The 22741-nt window shown below is 50.5% G+C and overlaps 5 protein-coding genes across 5 annotated transcripts; 3 read left to right on the plus strand and 2 right to left on the minus strand.

The window, feature by feature from the left end:
- Nucleotides 1–187: 187 nt before the first annotated feature.
- On the plus strand, nucleotides 188–2454 carry BKA67DRAFT_19511 (uncharacterized protein). The gene is made up of 2 exons (XM_046095379.1): nucleotides 188–1703; nucleotides 1754–2454. The coding sequence occupies exons 1-2, from the start codon at nucleotides 327–329 to the stop codon at nucleotides 2444–2446; spliced, it is 2070 nt and encodes a 689-aa protein (XP_045963729.1). The 5' UTR covers nucleotides 188–326; the 3' UTR covers nucleotides 2447–2454.
- A 381-nt stretch (nucleotides 2455–2835) lies between these two features.
- On the minus strand, nucleotides 2836–3825 carry BKA67DRAFT_652822 (Pre-mRNA-splicing factor of RES complex-domain-containing protein; the record flags this gene model as incomplete). The annotated part of the gene is made up of 1 exon (XM_046106235.1): nucleotides 2836–3825. One exon carries the CDS (start codon nucleotides 3823–3825, stop codon nucleotides 2836–2838), a length of 990 nt encoding a protein of 329 aa, XP_045963730.1.
- Nucleotides 3826–8135: 4310 nt separating this feature from the next.
- Nucleotides 8136–10349, minus strand: BKA67DRAFT_545015 (Alpha/Beta hydrolase protein). Its single transcript, XM_046101306.1, has one exon. It carries the CDS (start codon nucleotides 10053–10055, stop codon nucleotides 8619–8621), a length of 1437 nt encoding a protein of 478 aa, XP_045963731.1. The 5' UTR covers nucleotides 10056–10349; the 3' UTR covers nucleotides 8136–8618.
- A 509-nt stretch (nucleotides 10350–10858) lies between these two features.
- On the plus strand, nucleotides 10859–14256 carry BKA67DRAFT_545017 (aspartyl-tRNA synthetase). Its single transcript, XM_046101307.1, has 2 exons — nucleotides 10859–12168; nucleotides 12223–14256. Exons 1-2 carry the CDS (start codon nucleotides 11209–11211, stop codon nucleotides 13897–13899), a joined length of 2637 nt encoding a protein of 878 aa, XP_045963732.1. The 5' UTR covers nucleotides 10859–11208; the 3' UTR covers nucleotides 13900–14256.
- Nucleotides 14257–17723: 3467 nt separating this feature from the next.
- Nucleotides 17724–22469, plus strand: BKA67DRAFT_589531 (exocyst complex protein exo70; the record flags this gene model as incomplete). Its single annotated transcript, XM_046104475.1, has 6 exons — nucleotides 17724–18105; nucleotides 18160–18506; nucleotides 18556–18809; nucleotides 18863–19299; nucleotides 20424–20636; nucleotides 20794–22469. 6 exons carry the CDS (start codon nucleotides 17724–17726, stop codon nucleotides 22467–22469), a joined length of 3309 nt encoding a protein of 1102 aa, XP_045963733.1.
- Nucleotides 22470–22741: the final 272 nt, after the last annotated feature.

Raw genomic sequence — 22741 nt, forward strand, 5'->3', positions numbered from 1 at the left:
ATTGCGCATCTGAAAGAGCAGTTGACTCGTTTCACTCGTTCGTCTAAACGGTTCAGCGGCCGTCACACTGGCCCCCCGCTGGTTGATAGTCGCACAGGCCTTTCGACGTTTGTCACGATTTACGCGCTCCTGCTCAAGCTGCCCATCATACGCAGCAACGGCATTGATCTGTCAACTCGGTTTTATGCCAGCAATTATCTAGCAGATTATCATAGTCTCGCTACAACAACAGAGCATTGACTGCAGCGGCATCGGTGCTGGCTATCCCCTGATAACTTGCACAGCTACCACTTCCCTGCGACGTGACGCGATCGCGTTTGTCCACAATGAGCGCCTCGCCAGCCGGTGGTCCTAATGGCCAGACGCCGACACCTCCCCAAGGGAAAGGCCCTATGGCTCGTCGCAGGCCAGTCAAGTCCAACCCCTTCCGTCCTGTAGGGAAAGCACATGCTCGCCCAGCAGCTGTCCATGCCCCAGGGACGCCGATGCCTGCCGGCTCCAAAGGAATACCACCTAAACCTACCGGCCCCAAAATACAGGCAAAACCCGGTGCTCCAGCGCAACCCAACTTCGAAGCTGATCGTCAGAGGAACGGTGGATGGTCCTTTCCCATGCGGGAGGGTATGGGCGAGTTCGACTTAGTCCTGACCAAGAAGGGCAACAACGACGGCATGCGCTCTCATGTCATGCGCCTAGTGCCCCCTCGAAAGACACAAGCTGGCATTGATCCTTCAGATCAGAACGAGTTCACCCGTCCTGTCTTGCTACATCGTCGTGATCCCAGACAGCCCCCACCCGGCCGCTCGCATAAGGAGCCTACGCCTGAAGCAGAAGAGTCGCCCGAACAGATTGCGGAAAGGGAGAGGCTGGCGCAGGCCAAGGCCGAAAGAGACACCCAAAAGGCTATTGACGATGCCCAAAAGGCCCCATCCAGTGGTCCCATGAAAAAACAACCCAAGCAGAAGGACAAGCCGCAAGGAACCAAAGTCAATCATGGACCTCGGACAGCAGCGCAGAAGAAAGAATCTGAGATTAGATACGAGGAAGCTCTACCATGGCATTTGGAGGACGCAGATGGCGGGAATGTATGGGTCGGACAGTATGAGCAGCCTCTCTCCGGCACAAAGGTCGCCATCTTATACAAAGACAACAAGTTCATTGTGACGCCTTTGGAAAAATGGTACAAATTTTCTTCAAAGCGATCATCGGTGAACGCCATGACGCTGGACGAGGTCGAGGCCATTCTCAAAAAGAAGGCACCAGTCGCACGGTGGGCCATGAGGGATCAGCAGCGCGAAGCAGCTGAGAAGGAACTAGCTGCATCTCGTGGTCAGGGTATGGTCAAGCAGGAGAGTCGTACATATAAGCAGTCTTCGCGTGCAGAGAAGGCTGATCATGATGACATTGACATGTCAGGTGACGAGTTCCAGGACGATGATGAGAACACAAACCTTGAAGCAGATAAGGACGAAGACAGCAAGGATGCGCAGGAGAAGGTCCGCAGAGATCAACTTGGAGCGAATCTCTTTGGACACGCAGACGAGAAAGTTGTCGAGAAGGAGGAGGCTCAACGCCGCCGCGAAGAGCTTGAGAGGAAACTGTTTGGCAAAAATATGAAGAAAGCCCTGAAGAAGCGGGACAAGCAGTTCCAATACGACGACACTGACGACTCGGAGAGAGAGCGAGATCCTTTTGCTTCTTCTGTGAGTGAGGCCCATCAGGTCAAGTTTCATGTGTGGCTAACCCAACCTAGAGCGAGGAAGAGTCCGATTCGGAGTCTGACGAGGAAAAGGCCAAGAAGGAGAAGGAGGAAAAGGAAAAGGAGGCCAAGGATAAGATCACTGGCGATTCTTCCAAGGGCAACAACACACCCCAGGGTAAGAAGGTGGATGCTGCTAAGAAGGGCAAATCGCTAAAGCGTTCTGGTTCGCCCATGGTCTCTGACTCCAGTGGCAACGAATCAACCCGCAAGAACAAGAAGAAGAAGCTCGGTCCATCAGGCTCCTCTCTTGTTGGCAGCCGCAGCGGTACTCCGATCCCTCGTCGGCCTGGTGCCGGATCCGCTAGTGATGCAGAGGCCACAGGAGGTGAGATGTCGGATGGCGTTGGTGGCAGAACCAAGAAGAAGAAGATCGCCGGTAGCAATCTCGCGACAGGTACTAACGCAAGAGGTACTCCTGTCGGCAGCAGGTCCGGTAGTCCCGCTCCTGCATCTGGTGCTCGCTCGCCTATGTCGCAACCCCTTACGGCTCAGGAAATTGTCGATGCTCTTCCGGAAGATCCCGCAAAGGGCCTCAACATCAGTCAGCTGCTGAAGTTGTTTAACACGAGAATTGGCGATGGAGAGGGCAAGACCACCAAGGCAGAGTTCATTGCCCTAGTTAAGCAAAACGGCAGATTTAAGAAAGACACCAAGACGCTTTCAAGGAAGATCAAGGCTGCGTAGACATGCCCTGGAAGGCTATCGCGATGGCATCCATCCGGACGCTTGAGCTTTTACGCATAAATTCATGGCACGAATTATAAATTGAGAGCGAGATCGTGCTTTTATGGAGTCAAAGATCAGCTGGTCCTGCGCTTTTGCTTCGTGCCATCCAACCAAGGGTACCATGATCCGGGCGATGCCGGGCGTTTTCATACAATATGAATAGACGAATACATGTCAATGACCATCCCGAGATTGCAATGCATAACTATCCGCGCAAGAGTACTGTATGTAATTATCAACTAGGGTATCATTGTTCTGCTTTTAAGCACCATCATATATATAATGCTCGAGCAAAAGTATTCATGCTATCGCTCCGTCGCCACATCGCAAAACTGGCAATCCGTCATCTATTCGTCCATCTGCCAATTGTACGAGAGGTCCTTGTTTCTCTCAACGCGATTGATGGCTTTGAACCTCTCGGCCTCGTAGCCATTACCCCTATCCACGCCATCCCACCGGTATCCAGGACGGATACCATATCTGTTTGGTGGTGCTGCGCCTTGGTATATTGGTCGCCCTTTATTCGTCTTCTTGCCTGCCCCAGTTCCGCTTGTGGACCCGCCGGTTTCGCCTCCGATGAGATCGGCCATCGTGTCACCCCATCTCGTCTTTCCTTTTAGCTCCTTATTCATCTCCTCATCGTCCACACCTCTTGCCACTGTCATGAGTTTCGCATCCTGGAGCTGCTCCCTGCGCTGCCTCGCCTCTTGCACCTGCACCTCTCCCTTGAGCGCCTCGACAGCCTTGGCCTTCTTCTCCTCGGCCTCGGCAAGCTGTTTCCTGGCCTCGGCCCTCTTCATGCTGATATCTATGCGCCTTCCGGTCGCATCTCGGTACACCGTTTCGGCCTCCTTCTCGTGTTTCCGCATCTTCTCGAACTCGGCCTCCTCCAGCGCCTTTCTTCTCGCGAGCTGCGCCGACACCGTCGCGGCGGACTGGAGTCCCGCATGCGTACCATCCGACATCATGATGACGGCCGGGCCGTCATCGCCGCCTCCGCCCAATGCTTGCGCCGACTCCGCGGCCGCGGAAGCCAGGATCGCGTTCGCCGCCGCGTCCTCGTTCGCCTTCACGTCGGCCTCTTTGGGCGCAGGCGCTCCGACGACCTTCCAGCCTGAGCTCTTGGCTTTGCGGAACTCGGCCGATGTCCCCGCCACGGTGGTGGGATTGTCGTCGTCGTCGTCGTCTGCGTTTGTGGAGCGCGTCCATCCCGTCTCCGAGTCGTCGGTGATGAGCAGGCCAGCCGAGGGGTCTTTGTTGCGCTTGCGCTTTTTCGAGGGCTTGGGGTCTGCGGTGAGGTAGTGCTGTGCGAGGTACGAGGAAATGTCTGAAGGCATCTTTCTCCTTTTGCTCGTCCCGGCAATTTGGCGTCGAGATCAGTGGGGGTTATTGGTTTGAGCGTAGTGAGGCTGTGGATTGTATAAGAAGTAGCTAGGCAAGGCTGCATAACACTGCATGTTAGGGAACTTTTGGTTCTGACGTCGCTGAGGCTTATCTTATCGCGGGCGTATGTATTCATCCGTGAGCCGCAGACGACATATGCTCCTTTAAGCAAACTAATGCATTTAAACGTAGTTAGTTCACTGAGCGAACCACCAAACTTCATTTGTATTCTTCAATGGCATCAACTTTCTTCAAGTTACGGCAGAAAGTGGTCACTATTAATACGGACCTTTGCAAAATAAAGTATATCCTGTTTAGACTTCATCTTTCGACGCTTCTACGGCGTCAAGCGTCGACTAAGATATCGAGACGCTCAAGATTTGAACTACGTCTTTCCAGGACTTCTATTCACATATGATATGCTTGCCATGTGGGACTTAGTCAATATTTAAGGCCTTGCAAGTGAAATTTAAGACTTTGAATTGCCTACCCACCGTGGAAAATCAGGTCCCTTGCATTGAGTTTATATTAAGCCCAAGTATTAATACAGTATGAGCGAGCCTGGCTGTCATAGCACTGGCGCCAATCCCTATCACTTATTACGCTTGTTAAGAATGGAACTCCGCTTACGATACATGTGCAGCTTCATCCATTCAAGGGCATGATCATGTTCTTCCTTGTGGTTACTGGTTTTCATGCATTTCAAATAACCGATGGAATTTCAAAAGACAGCCGTGCCAATCATCACTCCTGACATTGGGTCGCATTTTTTATGGCTTAATTGAATCTGGGGAAGGGAAGCTCGAAGGATCTTGTTGCGGCTCTCCGGATTAGAAACTCATCTTCGAAGCGTTACTAGCTAGATGATGATACTTTGCACAGCCCGTCCGAGCTACCGCTGTTCAAGAGCTACGTACAGCAGTGAATCATCATTGGCTCAATACCTTTTACACAACTACTCTGTCATAAATTGATAGTGGTACTACAACATAATATGTGCCGAGCATTACTACCGTCGGTTCTGCTTCGTGGCAAGTATCAGGCAGGACTGGCTCTCTTGATATTGCCAGCGCGTTGGGTTGTATGAGACAGATAGCAAATAAAGCAAGTGGAAGGATTCAGTACAACCCGTGTTTGGAATCATCTTTGCTTCGCGGCGGTAATGTTTATGAGCAATGGAAGAAGGGGGAGGAGGTGAGCTGCAAAAAATTGCAAAACAGTTCAGGCACCGGATTTCTACGTTAACCGGTACCTTACGTCTGCTGCACATGGGACTGGGCTCTGCACTTAGGACTGGGCTCTACACTAAGGACTGGGCTCAAATTAGAAAGAAATCACTGGCATGTGTGGGAATTGAACATGACACCTGACGATGAATCACAATTTCACGGAAAGCTGGGACTCTACCAAATCGACCAGGATGGGGGTGGCCGCCTACGAGCCCCCCGGATTGGGGGGCGAAAGAACTTTGAATTGATTAGAACTTTGAGGCCTAGAGGTTTGTTTGAATAAGTTGTGGCCAATGGAATGAACGACAGTCGTTTGCTGGTCGTTGCGGTTGGGTCGTTGCTGGGCCAGCTCTGCTCTGGAGGTGGGGGATAATGAGGGAGAGGTGTTGCACGCTGGCGGGGGATGTCACGACAGCATTGCCTCGGAGCTAGGTATATGAGCTATGCAGACTGTCGGCCAGCGTTCAGAGACTATAAGTGCTCGCCTCGTTAGTGATTCAAGTCCTCCATCTGCTAGATGCATCACTGGCCACAGCATCACTGCCGTTCACGGTATTGATGTATGAAATGCTCAGTACTTTGGCACATACGGCAGAACTGAACTGAGAGCGAAGAGCCGTCGCTTGAATACACAGAAATGAACAAGGCAAACTTGCCAGGAGATTCGATAATTTGGCAGTGGTATAACATGATCCAACGCACACTGACAAGGCTTGTCAATGTCCTGAAGATCTCCACAACATTCTGTCTAAAGGAAATGACGAAGTTTGAGAAGAAAGTACGAATATTGAAGAAGGAAACTTGCGAAATCATGTTGCTCTTGACGGAATATCTAAAGAGAAGTATATCAGACTGTCCAATAACAAGAAGACTAAGAGCCAAGCGACAACCAACAGCCTCAAGTCACGTATGACTATATCCCTTCATGATATCATGAATACGATTTTTCATCTCCTCTTCAGCTTGCTTCTCTGCCTGCCTGTAGTCCGTGGTTTTCTCGTGTAGCGGACGAATCGGTTCATCAAGGTATCTCTGGACTCGTAGCTGGGCAAGCACAGTGTTTCTTCCGACCGGGACACAATCAACACTGGTAAGGGTCAGCAATTGGGAACGGCCTTGGAAGGTCATGCTAGCCTTTTTGAGCCCGCTGAACTATTCCAGACTTGAGCCGACATGATTGATTGTGTTTGACCGTGTTTGTCACTAGATGCTGGTTGCCGTGCAATTTTGTAAATTCCTATCTTTCGGAGTGTATTCTTGAGTAGAAATTTGAGCTAGGTATAAATTTGATAGCTCTGGCAAATTGGTACAGCAATTGATCAATTCTTGGGGAGTCTGAGCTTTTGAGGTCGGAAGTGGCAATCAAGCAAGTGAGTCACGGATGGATTGTTGTGTCTATCAAGAGGAGATATTATAGCATCGGGATATGCCATGAGGATGAAATCAAGGCAAATAACGCTTCGAAGCTAATAATTGCGAACAATCAGTTGCCACAATCAGCACGATCACCGGCAACTGGATTCAAGCTCGGCATTTTAGAGATCACTTCTATCTACACCAGCGGCGAGTCTGGCGTTCTTAACTTAGCTCAGTTATGAAAGATGCAAAGCAAGTCGGACTTACCCACAAGACTTATTTTGGTACTGACTCCTCCAAGCGAGATTAGCAGATGTGGATAAGCATCGGCGTGGCAAACATATCGTCGTAGTGTGAAGTGATTTGCCATTTCCAAACCCTTGAGGCCAGCTTGGTTGTATCTCGCGAACTAGTGGCGGAATTCTATTCCTCAACCTCAGGTATGTGCTGCTTTCCTATATGTCTAACAGAGCGTTATGAGACTATGCCTTGTCGGTGTCTGTCAACGCTCAACACAAGAAGCCGCAGCAAATTGCTCACCGAATGGGATTATAGTGGCCGCTCATAAGAGATGATTCTTGCGCAGCAATAAACGTCTTGAGATTCTCCATTTACGGCATACATGGGCATTTTGTCTTTGTGTTGCGCAAGAAGCGCTTACCAAGTTTCAGTGTGCAATACTGCCTTGTCAGAGGAACGCGGGGGTGTCAATATCACAAAGTGTGATGCCACCTCAAGGAGTCGCCATCTGTACTTATTGATTTGTCTTCTTCGGTGAAGCATGCCGGGATACCCATTTCGTGGAGTGCAAACCCACGACCTGGCACACCTAACCCATAAAGCCATGCTAAACAGCATCGATACGTTGTGTACGCCAAGATTTATTGCCCATATCGTGCGACGCGGCCCTCGGCACAGATATCCTAAGAATGCCCAAATTTAGAAAGAATGAAGAAAAAGGCCTTTGTGAGCTCGAAGGTTTTTGACAAGTGTTTAACAGGGAGGAGCGCCACATCAACTCATCAAGCACTCATCAATGTCTTTCTGTGAACAAGTCATCATAATGTGTGGTGGCAACAAGATCGATTGGGCCTCTCAGGCGGGGAAAAGTAAGATAAGGCTATTACCAAAAATGGATTCATTTGCCCCCATAGCGGTCTGTCGTGACCTACTTATACTGTCAAACTGTATTCGATAGCCGTAGGATCGTGATTGATTGGCCTGGAGGCCCTCTGCTAGTTGCCTTGCGACGCCCGACCGTCAATATTGACATGCTCGCTTGTAAAGGCGTGCATTTAGCCAGCCACGGCCAGCAGAGCTTATGTCGTGCTAGCTGGCTTTGAGAAAATCAACCACTGGACGGTGATTGAACTTGAATGGGAATCATAGATGTCAAGTTAAAGAGAAAATTCTTTACAAAAGCGGTTTGGCATATAGGATACCGAAAGAGGGTTTTCAGGAAAACGGGCAGCTCTCAAGCTCATCCAATTGGACCTCACCAATCCATTCTTATCGTAATGGTGCGCATTCCAGTCAGTGCAAGCCATGGATGGAGGCATTTATCTTCCCCGCATGGTGTTGACAGCTGACCTGGTCGCAGTATTCGCATTGATAGGTCGGGGGTGCTGGGCGTAGAAATAGTGTGCCTGCCGCCAGCTAAAAATAGATGAAGATTTTGTGTGATTCTCGCACTCTCTCATCTATTCCAGCCCCTCGCTTTGAGACACTTGGAATGGCTGCTTCACTTGAAGACTTTTTGAGAATCTTCTTTAAAAGTTCGCTTCTTTTTCAGGAAAGGTTTTCAGTTTGCACAAACCACCAGAGAATAAAGAACGATAGCCAGCAGCTAATAGAACCATCTCCGGCCCATGACGGAATAATAGTCGGCGTACAGAAGTTTCAAGCTACATACCTCAACGTGCTATTTTCTGATTGATCTTATTTCAAAATCCATTGACACGATGATATTATATGGACCAAAAGCCATGACAAAACCAAAACGGTCTCTGTTCATGTCTTCCAAGCGTCATTCATTGAAATCACTGGGTTTAGAATCATCTCTGAATGAGAGCAAGTGAAATAGGTTCAATATGTAATTACCTCTAAATCTAAACCTTAAAAGAATAGCTGAATACAACAATCTAATCTATAGGCTCAATGTTTTATGATAGCTGAAGATCCGAATTTCTAAAGTCAGCCTTCTCATTCGGTGTCGGCTCATCATCCGCCGGCAACTGCTCCTTTACGGCTTCCTCTGTTGTTCGAAGATGCTGCGATACTGTGCTGTTCTCTCTCGACAGTCCCGGAAGCCCCGGCAACTTGACCCATCTCCTCATCGACTCCACGGCATGTCCGTATTCAACATGCACACTCGGTTTCGGTGTCTTGGGTGCTGGCTTGTCCCAAGCATGTTTCGCCTCCTTCACAACCCTGACGATGATCTCCTTATCCATGCTTTGTATCCGCTCTGCGAATGTGTGACCTTCGGCATGGAGCATGTCATACTCGCAAATCACTAAGTGCACGGGCGGAAGGTCTGCCACCAGTTCGTCAGACATAAGACCTGGTGAGAGTCTGGGGTCGTCGCGCTCGTCTTTGGGAATTTTAGGGAATACATAGGATGCATCAAACAAATCGGTTAGACCCTTGGCCAGAGTGAAATCTGGCTTAACACACGACTGCCTCTTGACCGGCCGGCTAATAGTCCAATCGAGAAGGGGATAAAAAAGCGCGAAGCCTGCAATCTTGGGCGGTGGGCTTCCGATATCATAGCCCCATCGTTGCGGTTCCTGGAGAAGTACCCAGCTCGCTAATGACAGCGTTCCGCCGGCTGAGAAGCCTGAGATGATTATGCGATCAGCGTCAATGCCAAATTCGTCTGCTCTTCTAGAAATTTGAAGAATAGCGTCCGCACAATCTTCTACCGCTTTGGGAAACGGGTACTCGGGCGCGAGACGATAGTTGACTGAGAAAACGACAGCATCAACAGATTTCATGACGGCTCCAGCCCATAGTGCATCGTCAGTAGCTGTGCCTACCACGAACCCACCTCCATGAAAGTTGATGATTGCTGGCCTCCTTGAATTTGACGAAGTCATCCGACTAGTTGATGTTTCCGGTTTCTTCTTTGGGTCCCAAATTTTGACTTCGATCTTCTTCTGGCCTTTCCATGGTCCTAGCGTCGAATTAAGCCATATGGTTGAAGTGGGATTCACAGCGGACCTGTTCATTATACCGAACCCGATATTCGCGCCCGCCCGAACGGCGCCTGCGCGGGCTGATAGCATCCATCTCGCGCTTTTTTCCAAGGGGTTTATGTATTCATCGTTCAAATCGAGGTTTGACACAGTATTCCTGAGGCCAAGAGCAGGTCTACCTTCTCCGGGTTCATTTTCAGGGTCAAGCCCCGTGAGAGAAGCCTTGCTGCGATGTCGTCTAAGTATGCGCTGGGAGAAAGTTCTCCGTGCTGAAAATGGTGGTCTGAGTCTACCGTTCTCAGATATTGCTTTAAGGTTTGGTTTGGTCTCGTCCTCTGGTGGCCTCAGAGAGTTTGCAGTAGACACTGCGCTGAGATCTGGTTGTGTAGTATCGTCTGACATCGCGGAAGGCCGGGCGCTTTTTCGTTGGGTCAGCAGCCTGCAAGTTGTCTAGGTTGCATGGACTAACGGAGTCCGTGCCGTGCGAATGGTAGTTTCGAAGTTCTGTATGGTCCCAAAATGTGACAGTTCAAAGCATGTCTATCTGGAACAGGGAACAAGTTACGGATCCAAACAGTAGACTGGCCACGGCCTCAGTTTTAGGTTCCGATGTAGCCGGATCGCGGGCTTAGGTCTGACATAACAGCCTGACGGTCTCAATCACAGAAAAGGCTCGATTCTACAGCATACGGCTTGATACTCAGCTCACGAGTCACTCTCGGTTCATATTGTTCAAATTGATTTGAGCTTGTTTTCCAGCGGCCTGGAACATCTGGTATGACGTCAAGCCCCGCTGGCCTCGTCAATCCCTGCCACGGTGATACCAGGTTCTACCCCTGCTGGAAACCCCCCACTAAGCCCAAGCAAAAGCCGCCAATGCTAGTGCTAGAATGCTAGTCAAGGAAGGGTGAAGACCCTTTCAAGGCTCTGGGCTCTGCCAAGGCACACGGACAGGGCCGGGAAGATGCGAGCATATGACGGCAGGTACTGCGCTGGATTGCAACAAATGCTACTCGTGAAGGCTGGGGTGGAGCAGATTCTCCGGCATCTGATTCACGACCCCCAGATATGTCAGGAGTCAGGGCAGCGGCGAACGGGCGGTTCGGCCTATCAAAGGTTTACAACTAGCTAGACTAAATCCTCGCGAAGGCATCGTGCGCGGTCGGTCTATCACATTATATCCACAATAATAACTTATAGACGCATGGAGTCTTCCAGATTCGAATCCGTAATCGTGATTCTAAGTACGGGATGACGACATCATTATTAGAACAATATTGTACGTTCCACATGTCATCCGTCCCCTACGTTTAGTTAGTCCTGCCGCAGCTGCCAGGCACATTTCTTGATCGGATCCCGCGAAAGCTTGTGTTTTTTTTTTTAATAATCTTTATTGCCGAAACCGCCACACTTCCTCCCATACATAATATACTACTGCCTGTCTCCCCATCACCTTTTTCTATTCATTCAGCAACAAATTACAAGCGACATTCCCTGACATTCAGCCTCACTCCCTCCATTTCCGCCGCCTTTTTCTGAGGGCTATTACGTCACAATGCCGACAAAAGAGGGTTCTCCTCGACCGCACACCTTTTCCGGCGTGGTACTCCAATTAAAGGAGAAGCTCAAGCCGGGCAACAAACAACAAAATGGCACAACAACAAACGGCAATGGCAATGGCAATGGCTTGGGCAAGTCTGCCCATCGCCATGAGCTTAGACGCATAGAGAAGGCGGAGAAGGAGGAACGAAGCTCGCGGGATATCCAAGAGCGGGAGAACCGCTGGCGTAGAGAACAAGAACGCGCGCGGTCCGAGGAGGATGAGGAGATGCTAACGCGCTATGGAATGGTCGCAGAACCAGAAGACTTACCTGCCCAAGTCCAGCCTGGTAAGCTCAATACTATTGAGGGCATTCATAAACTCTCAGTTGGCACCAAAGTTGCGTTTCGAGCCCGGATACACACGCAACGCCGTATGTCGGCCAAGCTCGATTTTCTGTTGTTCCGAGATCAGACCCACTCCATCCAAGGTGTTCTTGCGCATACAAGCACCCACATGATTAAATGGGTGCAAAAGCTACACCCCGAATCTCTTGTCTACGTGACCGGTACTCTGAAAGAGCCACCAGAGAACATCCGATCTGCAACGGAGCAAACCGTCGAAATTGACGTTTACTCCTTGCATCTGGTAGCCGCCGCCAATGATACACCATGGGACAACTATGAACCTCCGGAGGCGCTAAATACTCGCCTGCAAGCACGTATCCTCGATATCAGACATCCCTCCAATATTGCTATTTTCAAGATTAGATCAAAGATCGTCAGCCAGTTCCGTCGAACTCTCGAGGACCTAGACTTTCTTGAAATCCAAACTCCAAAGTTGCAGCCAGCCGCAACGGAGAGCGGTGCCGAGGTTTTCAAGGTCAACTATTTTGGACGCAAGGCTTTCTTGGCACAAAGCCCACAGTTGGCCAAGCAGATGGCCATCTCTGCTGATTTAAGAAAAGTATTCGAAGTGAGTTGTACCTTATTCCGAACTTGAAGAAGATAATTGCTAATAACGGAACAGGTTGGTCCAGTTTTCCGCGCTGAAAACTCCAACACGCACAGACATTTGACCGAATACACCGGTCTTGATATCGAGATGGAGATCCAGCAGGATTATCATGAAGTCATGATGACTGTTGACAAATGTTTGAAGAACATTTTCACTGCTGTGCAAAGTATGCCCGAACTCCATGTCGTGCGCGAACGTTTCCCCAGCGAGGACTTGGTGTGGCTTGACGAGACTCTCGTCCTACCCTTCACCGAGGGTATCAAGATGCTGCAAGACGACGGTGTAGATGTCGAGGTTGAAGATCTTGGAACTCGTGACGAGATCCGACTTGGAGAACTTGTCAAGCAGAAGTTTGGCACGGACTACTACATCCTTGACCACTTTCCGTCAAACGCGAGGCCTTTCTATACCCACAAGGCTGAAGACCCTGACTTCACAAACTCGTTCGATATCTTTATCCGCGGACAGGAGGTTTGTACTGGTGGCCAGCGTATTCACAATGCTGAAAAGTTACGGGAAAGCATGAAGAAGGCCAGGATACCTGAGGCTGGTATGGAAGAGTACCTAGCTGCCTTCGACTTGGGCCCAGCCCCACATGGAGGTGCAGGTCTTGGATTGGAGAGAGTAGTGATGTTGATGCTCAACTTGGGCAACGTGAGAAACGCGACCCTGTTCCACAGAGATCCGAAGTCTCTACCAGAGAAACCACAAGGACTTCCCCACCCTGAAGCCGACACAACAAAGCCATGGCAGTTCACAGAACAGCCCTCTGTCGAAAAACTCATCGCCAACTATGGAGATGCTTCCAACACCTCGTGGTTGGATGAACGCTTTGAGATCTGGCGACATTCCAATGGCGCAGCCGTTGGATATGCTATTCAAGATGAAAAGTTTGCGATGACTATTGGTAACCCACTCTGCGATGAGAGCCAGTACAACGAAGTGATCTCAGCTTACCAAAATTACGTTTTGCACGAGCTTAAGCTTACACCTGTATGGATGCTGGTGTCGGAGCAAGTGCAGGATGTTTTGGCAACCCATCATAAGTGGAGAACGTTGAGCTGCGTGGAAGAACAGCGTGTCGATGCTGACAACCACAACAAGCCTAGCGGCCACGACATCCGAAGAGTCGAAAGGGAAAACGTCAAGGTCCACAAGGTCGAGTTGTCAGAAGATTTCATGAAGCGATGCGATGAAAGTATTGAAGAGTGGAAGGTAGCCCGTCGAGGCAAGAAACAAGTCCACTTGACAGAGATCCGCCCATGGGTCGATTCCGAACATCGTCAATACTTTGCTGCAGAAAAGGATAACAAGGTCGTTGCTCTTGTCGTTCTAGCGCAGCTCTCCCCCAAGCACGGTTGGCAAGTGAAGTGGGCAATGGACTTTCCTGGTGCACCGAACGGCACCATCGAGGTCACTGTCGAGAAGGCTCTTTCGTCTGTTACTGGCAACGTAACTTTCGGTGCGGGCGTCTCAGAGAAGCTGACCCCTGGTTCTCAGCTGCACGGAGCCCGTGCCAAGTTTTTGGCCAATACCTACGAGCTCCTCGTCAAGCAGCTCTCCCTGGCTAACAAGGCAGGCTTCAGAGAGAAGTTTGGTGTTAAAGGTGACCCTATCTACATATGCTATCCCCGCCACGGCGTTGGTGTTCAGGATCTGAAGCAGTTTATCAAGTTCTTTGAGGACTAAATATTGCAACGGACTCTTAATGGGTCAAAATGAGGCCACGGTTGGACGAATGAATTTGAACTGGACGCGGCTAGTTGCAGGTCAGGCGATACCCCCTTCTTGGATTGAATGCGTGCTTGGCGTCTGGCATATTTCTTTTGTAATAATTATTAGCGGCCGGCCTTTTGGTCTTCCGCTTGGCATACCAAGGCCTATTTGGCATAGAAAGTCCACTAGATATCCATTCCTGTTTGTGTGCGCAGAATATATTGTTAATCGATATCCTCATACCATCTTTCTTGATGCTCCTCTCACAAATTGCCTACTTATATGAATGCGTATGTGAGCTCGAAGGGGGTTCAAAGTCGTGACGGCGTCGGGCCGAGTCGAGGATCTTCACCTAACTGTTATTGTGGTCCATATCCTTCCACTTTTGATTCTGACCATTCTTCGTGTCGAAAATCGATGACAATCACTATTCAGGCATCTTGGAGCACGAAGGTTGCGCTGTGGGTCAACTCGCTGTTGATGAGTGCTGTTGCCATGTGCCATTCAGTTCTACACGACATGACCAGGATCCCGCATGAGGAAAACAAATCAGTGAGTGTCACGGGTTGCTAAAATCAGTAAACCCTCAAAATTGGAAGACTCGGTGCTCAAGCAGATATCCTCAATGGCTTCAGGCGTCGGATCGATTGGCAGTTTCTACTTGGGCGCACTCGATATCACGAGGCATGGTTTCCAAAGCACGATGTCACGGCTCGGAATACCGTAAACGGGTCGATCCCAGTACTTCAATACTCTCCCTCCTCTTCCCCCTTCATGTGACAAGGCGGCTTGATCTTTTTAGGATCGCCTATCACAATGTGCGGCACGGCAGGTGCTCAGCCTTGGACATTGTCTGATGTAACCTCAAGTGATTGCGACCCCTTTCCAGCACGGTATTGCGAGCTGCAGGACAAGAGCGATAGGTTCGGTTTACGACCTGCATGTAGCCCTTTTCGAGTGGAATGTTCGGATGTCACGTTCGGCATCAACACATGCAGTGTACTTTTGTCCGAAAGGCTGCACGAAATCCTACGATCTGTCGGACGTGTGGCTTCTTCTGGAATATTCTCAAACCTGTTCATTATGGTGAAGGCCTCTGACCGCATATCGAAATGCACAGTACTATTGTATAGGGCTGGTGATTCCAGTGGCCCAGTCGCTGAGGAAGAATTTCAACGGGCCGCGAGAAGCGGGCAGGTAAGCGGCACCACTCACGTGGAGCTTCTATCCAGGCTCGGGGTGATGCATTCCGATTAGACCATGTTCTAAACGGGTATTGTTACCCGTCAGTAAGATACAAAAGTGTGGTGCTGCAGATATTGTCTGCTGCACTAAACGAACCAATAATCAAGTTCTAAAGCCACAGGGCGAGATATCTTGAACAGGTGCAGGTCAGAAACCCCACTCAAACCTTGTCACCCCAAGGCGTCACTCGTAAACAAACATTGGTGAATCGATATTATAGCGTTGGAGGTTCTGTCTGCCGAGTCTGGAACATTCAGGGCAAACGTCATGTACACGTCAAGAAGGCAAGTGAAAGGGCCAGGAAGAAAGGAAGAAGAAAAAGAAGAAGAAGAAAAGGTCCATCTTACCAACAAGTTGAACTTGCCACAGCCTAAATTTGACTAGTCCACTAATTACCCACGGATTAGTTGCCGAGCTCACTTTCACCAGAGCGGTGGCATTCTGCCGACTGCAGGATCAATGGTCTCCTTGTTCAACTCTATCCTGGTATTACATGCTTTGCCATTGACCGTCCCCGTCTTGGGGCGGTCTAGGCTTTCTGGGTAAGACGTACGAAGACGTGTTGGTTGCAAACTAGATTGCTGCCGAGGTCCGGGCCGTGGTAGTTGGTGTGTATGTGAAAAGCAGGTTCCACGAACATTATATGCCATGCGATCATATGATACGTTGATTTAGCGCACCCATACGGGATTGTTCCGCCTACAGACAAGATACAGCCAATCTGAGAAGCCACACGTGAACTAATGAAAGTGTCGGGTGGAGATCTCGAGGATGAGAATAGGAGCAAAAGACGTTTATGCCCAACATTCCTTCAAAGAAGCAATATACTATCCATCAAAGAATCGGAGTATGGCGGCATCAGTGCTCCGTAATGTAAAAATAGTCCCACGACGGAATGTTGAGGGGCTTGGCTCGAGGCGGTCTACCTGCGAAGATGACTTCGCTTATTTGCTTCTTTTTGCGGTGCTGGTTCATGGAATAATGTTTTCTATCACTCAGACCCAATACGCCATTGTTCTAAATTCATGAGCGCACCGCGCGATTGATGCTGAGCTTCCATGATACCTTCAGAGCCTGGTTACATTCATCATACCCCAGGCAGTGCGGGCGGCTCACGAACACGGACAGACACCACCATGACGGCTGCAAAACGGTTGCAATACATGAGTGAGGGCGGTGCTGCAGAAAACTGACCCTTGTAATTTCGGCTTACATGGGTGCAATATTAGGTCTCTGATCTGATCTTTTATTGGTCTCAATCGAAGGGGGTGTGATACAGGGATCCGGATGATGAACGATGCGCAAACCCCTGGCATACACAACAATATCTTTTGCCTTGGGCAAACAGAGAGCCTGTACCCCGTACCCAATGTTCAAATGGCTCAAAAATTTTCAGTGCTTCGGTACGACCTGTCTGATTAGGATTCATGCTTGGCTGTGTTTGACGGGAAAGGGTTCGTCTATAGTTCCGACTGATCTCACTCTGTTCATAGCGGTGAGCGGTACAGTACCCCTCAGCTTGCGGGCCTTCGCTCGCTAGAGAAGCAAGAGCTAGCAAATGCATAGATCATGATAACTGTCCAGTGCGTCTGACACTAGGGTGAGACGATTCTGCAGTGGGACGTTGGTTGTCCGTCGGAGCTCGCAATTGCTGACGGTGGGGCTCGGGACTGTGAGGAGGTCTCCCGGCCCGATGATCGGGATGGAGACGGGACTTTCCAAGATTGTGACTTGTCCAATCACGTAACAGATCGACCCCAACATCGGCAAAGTGCTCGAGTAGTATGCCCATGAGAGACGAGCGTAATGCACCCACTAGCCATTGTAAACCTGCCTCAATTCGGAAGCCCGCAACCGAATTACTCAGTCGGTGTGTCGTTGCTGACCATGCGCCAAACCTCGAAAGCAGCTAAGACACATCATCCGTGGTTACACAGTGGTTTGAATGCTCCTCCGTTAGCGTGTCGGTGAGCACCATCACTGTCCAGATTTCAGGGGTATTGCAATATGGAGAACTTGATTTGATCTTGAGAGGCGTTGCTGCCAGGAAAGCAATCCTTTCAGGCACTAAGGTAGGGATGTCGGCCAGTATCCTGAAGTGTCGCTAGCTTCCGCTCCCAATCGCCTAGCATTGCCAAACATGTCAGAATTATCGCCGGTTAAGTCGGTATTGCGATGGTCGGGGATGGGTAGCACTGCCTTTATGAGGTGGCCTTGAGCATGGGTATCGAAGTTAGTGGATCATACGAAAGGCGATGATGTGGTACCCTCGTGAAAGATGAAGATTCCCACCGAAGCTCACATGGCTGTATTGGTTGCGACATGTTGAAGTTGCGCATTGATTGATGTGGCACACCTACACTTTAAAGTTGGCACTAGAATAAGCCTAGACGTGGCTAGCCTAATGCAAGGGGGACTATAAAGGCACAGGTCCAGATGTGAAGAGCTCAACATTGTTCTGGCAAAGTCCGAGCAGAAGTTGGGTGAGCCACTGCTCCAAGTCGTCAAGGGCCATATCCTCTTCCTCGAACCTCACACAAAGGTCATCAACCATGTCTCTCGAACAAAGCGGGGTTGGGAGGCGTCCGTTTCACCAGCCGATTGCCAACACACCAGGCACTACCGCAACAGAACCAGATAGCTCTGCCGTCTTTCATCGTAGCTTGTCGCACAAGTTCCTCCGCCTGTCCCGTGGAAAGAGGAACAAGCTTTTCTTCGAAGATGGTCGGTCCGTAATCGACGCGTCAGGGGGTGCATCCGTTGCTTGCATCGGGCATGGCGACCCTAGAGTGAAAGATGCCATCGCCGCCCAACTCGACAAGATCTCTTATTGCGCAACTATCTGGTACACGACAGATGTGTGTGAAGAACTCTGCCAACAACTCGTGAGCTCAACCCATGGAAACATGACCAAGGCTCTCATTGTGTCGTCTGGTTAGCAACTCCCACGATGAGGGGCTATGACTACGCTGACTGACACCAACCAAGGATCCGAGGCCATGGAAGCGGCCATGAAATTAGCCCGGCAATTCTTTCTCGAAAAACCCATTCCAGAACCCCATAGGGTCAACTTCATCGCACGTCAACATTCATATCATGGTACGACTCTAGGTAGTTTGTCCATGGGAGGACACGTGTACCGACGAGCCAAGTTTGAGCCGATGTTACTGAAAAACATATCGAGAGTTTCTCCATGTTTCTCTTACCGATTCCAAGACGCTGGTGAGAGTTGTGAGCAATACGTCTCCAGGTTAGCGCAAGAGCTTGACGCGGAATTCCAAAGGATTGGTCCTGAAACAGTCTGTGCCTTCGTGGCCGAACCTGTAGTGGGCGCGGTGAGTTCCTACCTTGCGTATCAGGCATATGTTTCTGACGATAGCCCAGGCTCTTGGTGCCGTCCCAGCAGTCACTGGCTACTTCAAAGCTATGAGGCAAGTGTGCGATAAGTATGGTGCCTTACTCATCCTGGACGAGGTAATGTGCGGAATGGGTCGTACGGGCACTCTTCATGCTTGGGAGCAAGAGGGCGTGGTGCCTGACATTCAGACGCTGGGGAAATGCCTAGGAGGAGGCTATCAACCCATTGCGGCAGTACTCGTAAATGCTAAAGTGGTGGACGTTTTGTCCAGTGGTACAGGGTAAGCGAATGTCGCAAGAATACATGGCGAGAACTGACAAAAATGGCTTGCAGAGCATTTGTGCATGGGCACACATATCAAGGACATCCAATTGCCTGCGCCGCGGCGCTTGAGGTGCAAAAGATAATCAAAGAGGAAAAACTGCTGGAGAATGTTCAGACCATGGGCAGTCTGCTTTCTCGGAGGCTGATCGAGGGCTTGTCTCGTCATCCAAATGTGGGCAGAATTTCAGGACGAGGGCTGTTCTGGGGCATTGAATTCGTGGCAAACAAGGAGACGCGCGAACCCTTCCCTGTCGCTTCAGGTGTCGCAATGAACATGGCCGAGCTGGGCCTCAACGAGGCATATGGCATTGCCATATATCCCGGAACTGGCACCGCCGATGGGGTTCGAGGAGACCACGTGATAATCTCACCGGCTTACAATTCAACAGCTGAGGAAGTTGAGGAGATCGCGAGCATCTTTGAGCGACTCGTCACCGATTTCTTCGGTGGAAACAAGGCAAAACTATGAGCACCCGGAAAGACAGACAGTCGATGGAAATTAGTTGACGGGGCTTTGAAAGACGGCGTTTCTTTTGTTTCTATTGAGAAGAAATTTTGCGGCTACGCACTCGAGTATCTCTGTTACTGTCTGAATTTGGGTTTCATGTGATTCGAGCCAAAAATCCATAGCGAACAAACTTGTTGTGGCTGAAGAATCCTTCGTAATGAGCTATATAGCGTATATGCCGCTTTCGATGGATTTGATTGTCTCGGCAAATTGATAGTATGCAAGGTTTCCAGATTGCAGCAACAGATCTCAGTCGCATGCGTCTCGATGCAAACCAGATTGGCATATGCCAGATGATGCAGCCCATCCCATAATTCCGTGGAATGTCGGCAGTTAAGATAAAAGCGCCATTTGTGCCATTCCGAACTCCGAACGAGCCCCTGTTGTTGAAAGGAGAAGCCAGCGGATACAGGTCCGTGTTTATTTCCATATGCAAGATGACAGGAAACTTGTGGATGAGACGACACGTCATGGTCGGATTGGATTTGACCAGGGCAGCATAGTAGCTATGGCGTGCTGGCTGGTACACACCATGACCGCCTGACAAGTTACTCAAGGCGGCTTGGTTCATACGACGGGCGACAGTATCAACTGAACGGCTTTTCTCTCGGGGGACTTGATATGGATCCAGCCCGGATGATGTTTCCAGCAAGGTTTAGGCGCGTCGGCTGCCCGTTGTAGGGGTACCCCGCAGGGCCATTTATTTAACGGGTGGCCTTATCTTGGAGGTAGGTAGGGGGGCGGGAGGGGGTGGCCAACCGGCTACTGCCGCCACAACGCTTGAGCACACCGATGTATGAAAGCACCCCATGTAGGCAGCCTACAGTACTGCAACTACAGCATGTGCGGATCCCGCACGTTCACTCGGGTGATTACATACTCACTCTACATGCAAACGCTGGACACATGGTGGCGCTAGCTCTTCCAGGCCACCCATCAGCGGAAGCCGACGAGCGACTGCGAACATAGCAACCGCCAATCCTGCAAATGCACGGTGAGGCTGCGCTGCGGGCAGAGACAAACGCGCCTCCTCTTGTGGGCAGTTACAAGTTGTTTGATCAGCCATGGCCGTCGGGCTCACCAATGGTCGGCATGCGGCGGACGAGGAGGCACGCGCTGAAGTCGACGTCCTGAACTCCCGTCTGGACAAGACAACCCAGCTGACCAAGAAGATACAATCATGTCTCGGCAGACTCGAGGTGACGGGGAAGAACGTGCGCGACGTGTCGGCGCCGCTCAATGGCGAGACCAAGAAGCTCCAGATCCTTGGGAACAGTCAGTACTCCTGTTGCCTCGCCCATCTCCCCCATCTCCCATCACCGTCTCCTCCTGTCCGCCACCCCAAGTCGCCTTCCCCCGGCTCGCTGAAGACGGCCAATCCATAGGTAAAAGATGGCATGACTGACGCATGTGGTGCCGCCCCCCATAACAGACATCGATGCCGTTATCGCAGCGATAGAACGCCTACGCCAGCCCGCAGATTCCAAGAACGACGAAGAGCAAATCATCCGCCAGGGTCCCGACAAGGCTGGCTTGTCTAATTATCTCAACTCCATCCAGCGCCTGACCAGGGCACTGCAAAATATGGAAACCACCAACCTGCGCGCAAATCAGCAGACCAAGGCCGATCTGCAGAGGCTGATACAGAATGGAAACGCTTCCCTCGAGAGCCATTTCGACAAGATTCTGCGCGGCGAAACCCCCATATCCGTCGAGCCTCTGAACTTTACCACAAAGGGCAAGCCGTTCCCTGTCATTGCCCAGGACAAGATATCCCGCCTGAGCTTGATCAATTCTTACGTGGGGAGCAATGCGACCACGGAGAACCCTCTTGTCAAAATATACGCCGAGGTCAGGGGCCAATACCTCCAGAAGACTCTGGTGAACCTGGCCTTTGCCAGCGTCAACACTGCAAAGAAGACTAGCCCCGGCACCCTCTACAAGGCGGGCACCAATGGTATCGGCGAGTACGCCAAGGCGCTCGAGGGCATGTGCGTTGCAGAACACGAAAACATCTGCAACATTTTTACCAGACAGGACTGGGGCGCTGTCCTGCAGCTGACATGTCAAGTCCCCATGGCAGAGCTGGCGCGCACCGTTCGCGAGCTCAACAACCATATTAAAGCGCACTTGGCCACGGATTGCTTCCTTGCATATGAGATAGTCGAGATATTGTCAAGTTTGGCGTCCAGTCTCGAGGAACGCACGGGAGAGCTTAAGAGCACATTAGCAGCCGCCTTGAAACCCGTCAGGGAGACTGCCAAGCTCTCCATGGCTGAGCTGCTGGACGAGACCAAACAGAAGATCAACATGATTCAGACCTTGCCGCCAGACGGAGCACCCATCCCAGCTGTGTCCGCCACCATGCAGCGTATGCAGACTATGGTCGAGTTCCTCCGGCCCATATCAAGCATCGTCATATCGCTGGGGAACGGTGGCTGGAAATCTGCAGCCGCAGCGAATAACAGCACAGACGCTATCCCGAGTCTCGCTTCCTTCGACATTGGAGCCGATGGGAAAGACATCTTCGCACATTACTGCACAGATACCATCGAGGCACTATTGTCTAATTTGGACGCCAAGGCCAGGTTGCTGCTCAAGGGCAGGTCGGTCCAAGGTGTCTTCCTAGCCAATTGCATTACTATCGTTGAACGCATGGTTCTAGAATCTGGCCTAGGACCACTCCTGGAAGGCAGGCTCGGCGTATTGGACACGTGGCGTAAGAAGGCCAAGGCCATGTACGGTGAAACCTGCAAAGAACTATCCATGCAACTCTTCGATGTTATACACACCAATCGCGCACAGCGACCTCCTTCGGGTACTAACGAATCCGCCTCGGTTGTCAAGGGCTTGAGCAGCAAAGACAAGGAGAGTATCAAGAACAAGTTTCTCGCCTTCAACGCCGGTTTCGATGACTTGGTGGTCAAGCACAAGACTTACAGCATGGAGCGAGAAGTTCGCAACATGTTTGCCAAGGATATTCAGCAGGTACTGGAGCCACTGTACAACCGTTTCTGGGATCGTTATCACGAAATCGACAAGGGCAAGGGCAAGTACGTCAAATATGACAAATCAAGTATCGCTGCCGTCTTCCTGTCGCTCTTCTAAAGATAAGGACGGCGTGCTTCTGATACAAAATCGTCGATTTGGGAGAAAGCCCGAAGATGCCTCCCCAAAATTTCGCAAACAAAGACATCAGCAGACACTTTGAATACACAGAACGCAATATCAATGCTGCACGTTGACCCAGACATGGCGACCCTCAGGCGATCAAACTGGCTGAGTCAGTCTGCGATGCCATTGGACCACTGAGAACTCCAGACGCATCTTTTGATTGTACTGCTGGCAAACTACCGAGCCATTAACCTGTCAAGTCTGGG

The sequence above is a fragment of the Truncatella angustata genome (genome assembly GCF_020726525.1).
Source record: "Truncatella angustata strain MPI-SDFR-AT-0073 chromosome Unknown BKA67scaffold_1, whole genome shotgun sequence".
Lineage (NCBI taxonomy): Eukaryota > Fungi > Ascomycota > Sordariomycetes > Amphisphaeriales > Sporocadaceae > Truncatella > Truncatella angustata.

Coding starts and splice junctions, on each gene's coding strand:
- BKA67DRAFT_19511 (XM_046095379.1), top strand. CDS start 327: ATGAGCGCCTCGCCAGCCGGTGGTCCTAATGGCCAGACGCCGACACCT. Junction 1,704..1,753: donor GAGATCCTTTTGCTTCTTCT/GTGAGTGAGGCC, acceptor AACCCAACCTAG/AGCGAGGAAGAGTCCGATTC.
- BKA67DRAFT_545015 (XM_046101306.1), bottom strand. CDS start 10,055: ATGTCAGACGATACTACACAACCAGATCTCAGCGCAGTGTCTACTGCA.
- BKA67DRAFT_545017 (XM_046101307.1), top strand. CDS start 11,209: ATGCCGACAAAAGAGGGTTCTCCTCGACCGCACACCTTTTCCGGCGTG. Junction 12,169..12,222: donor ATTTAAGAAAAGTATTCGAA/GTGAGTTGTACC, acceptor ATAACGGAACAG/GTTGGTCCAGTTTTCCGCGC.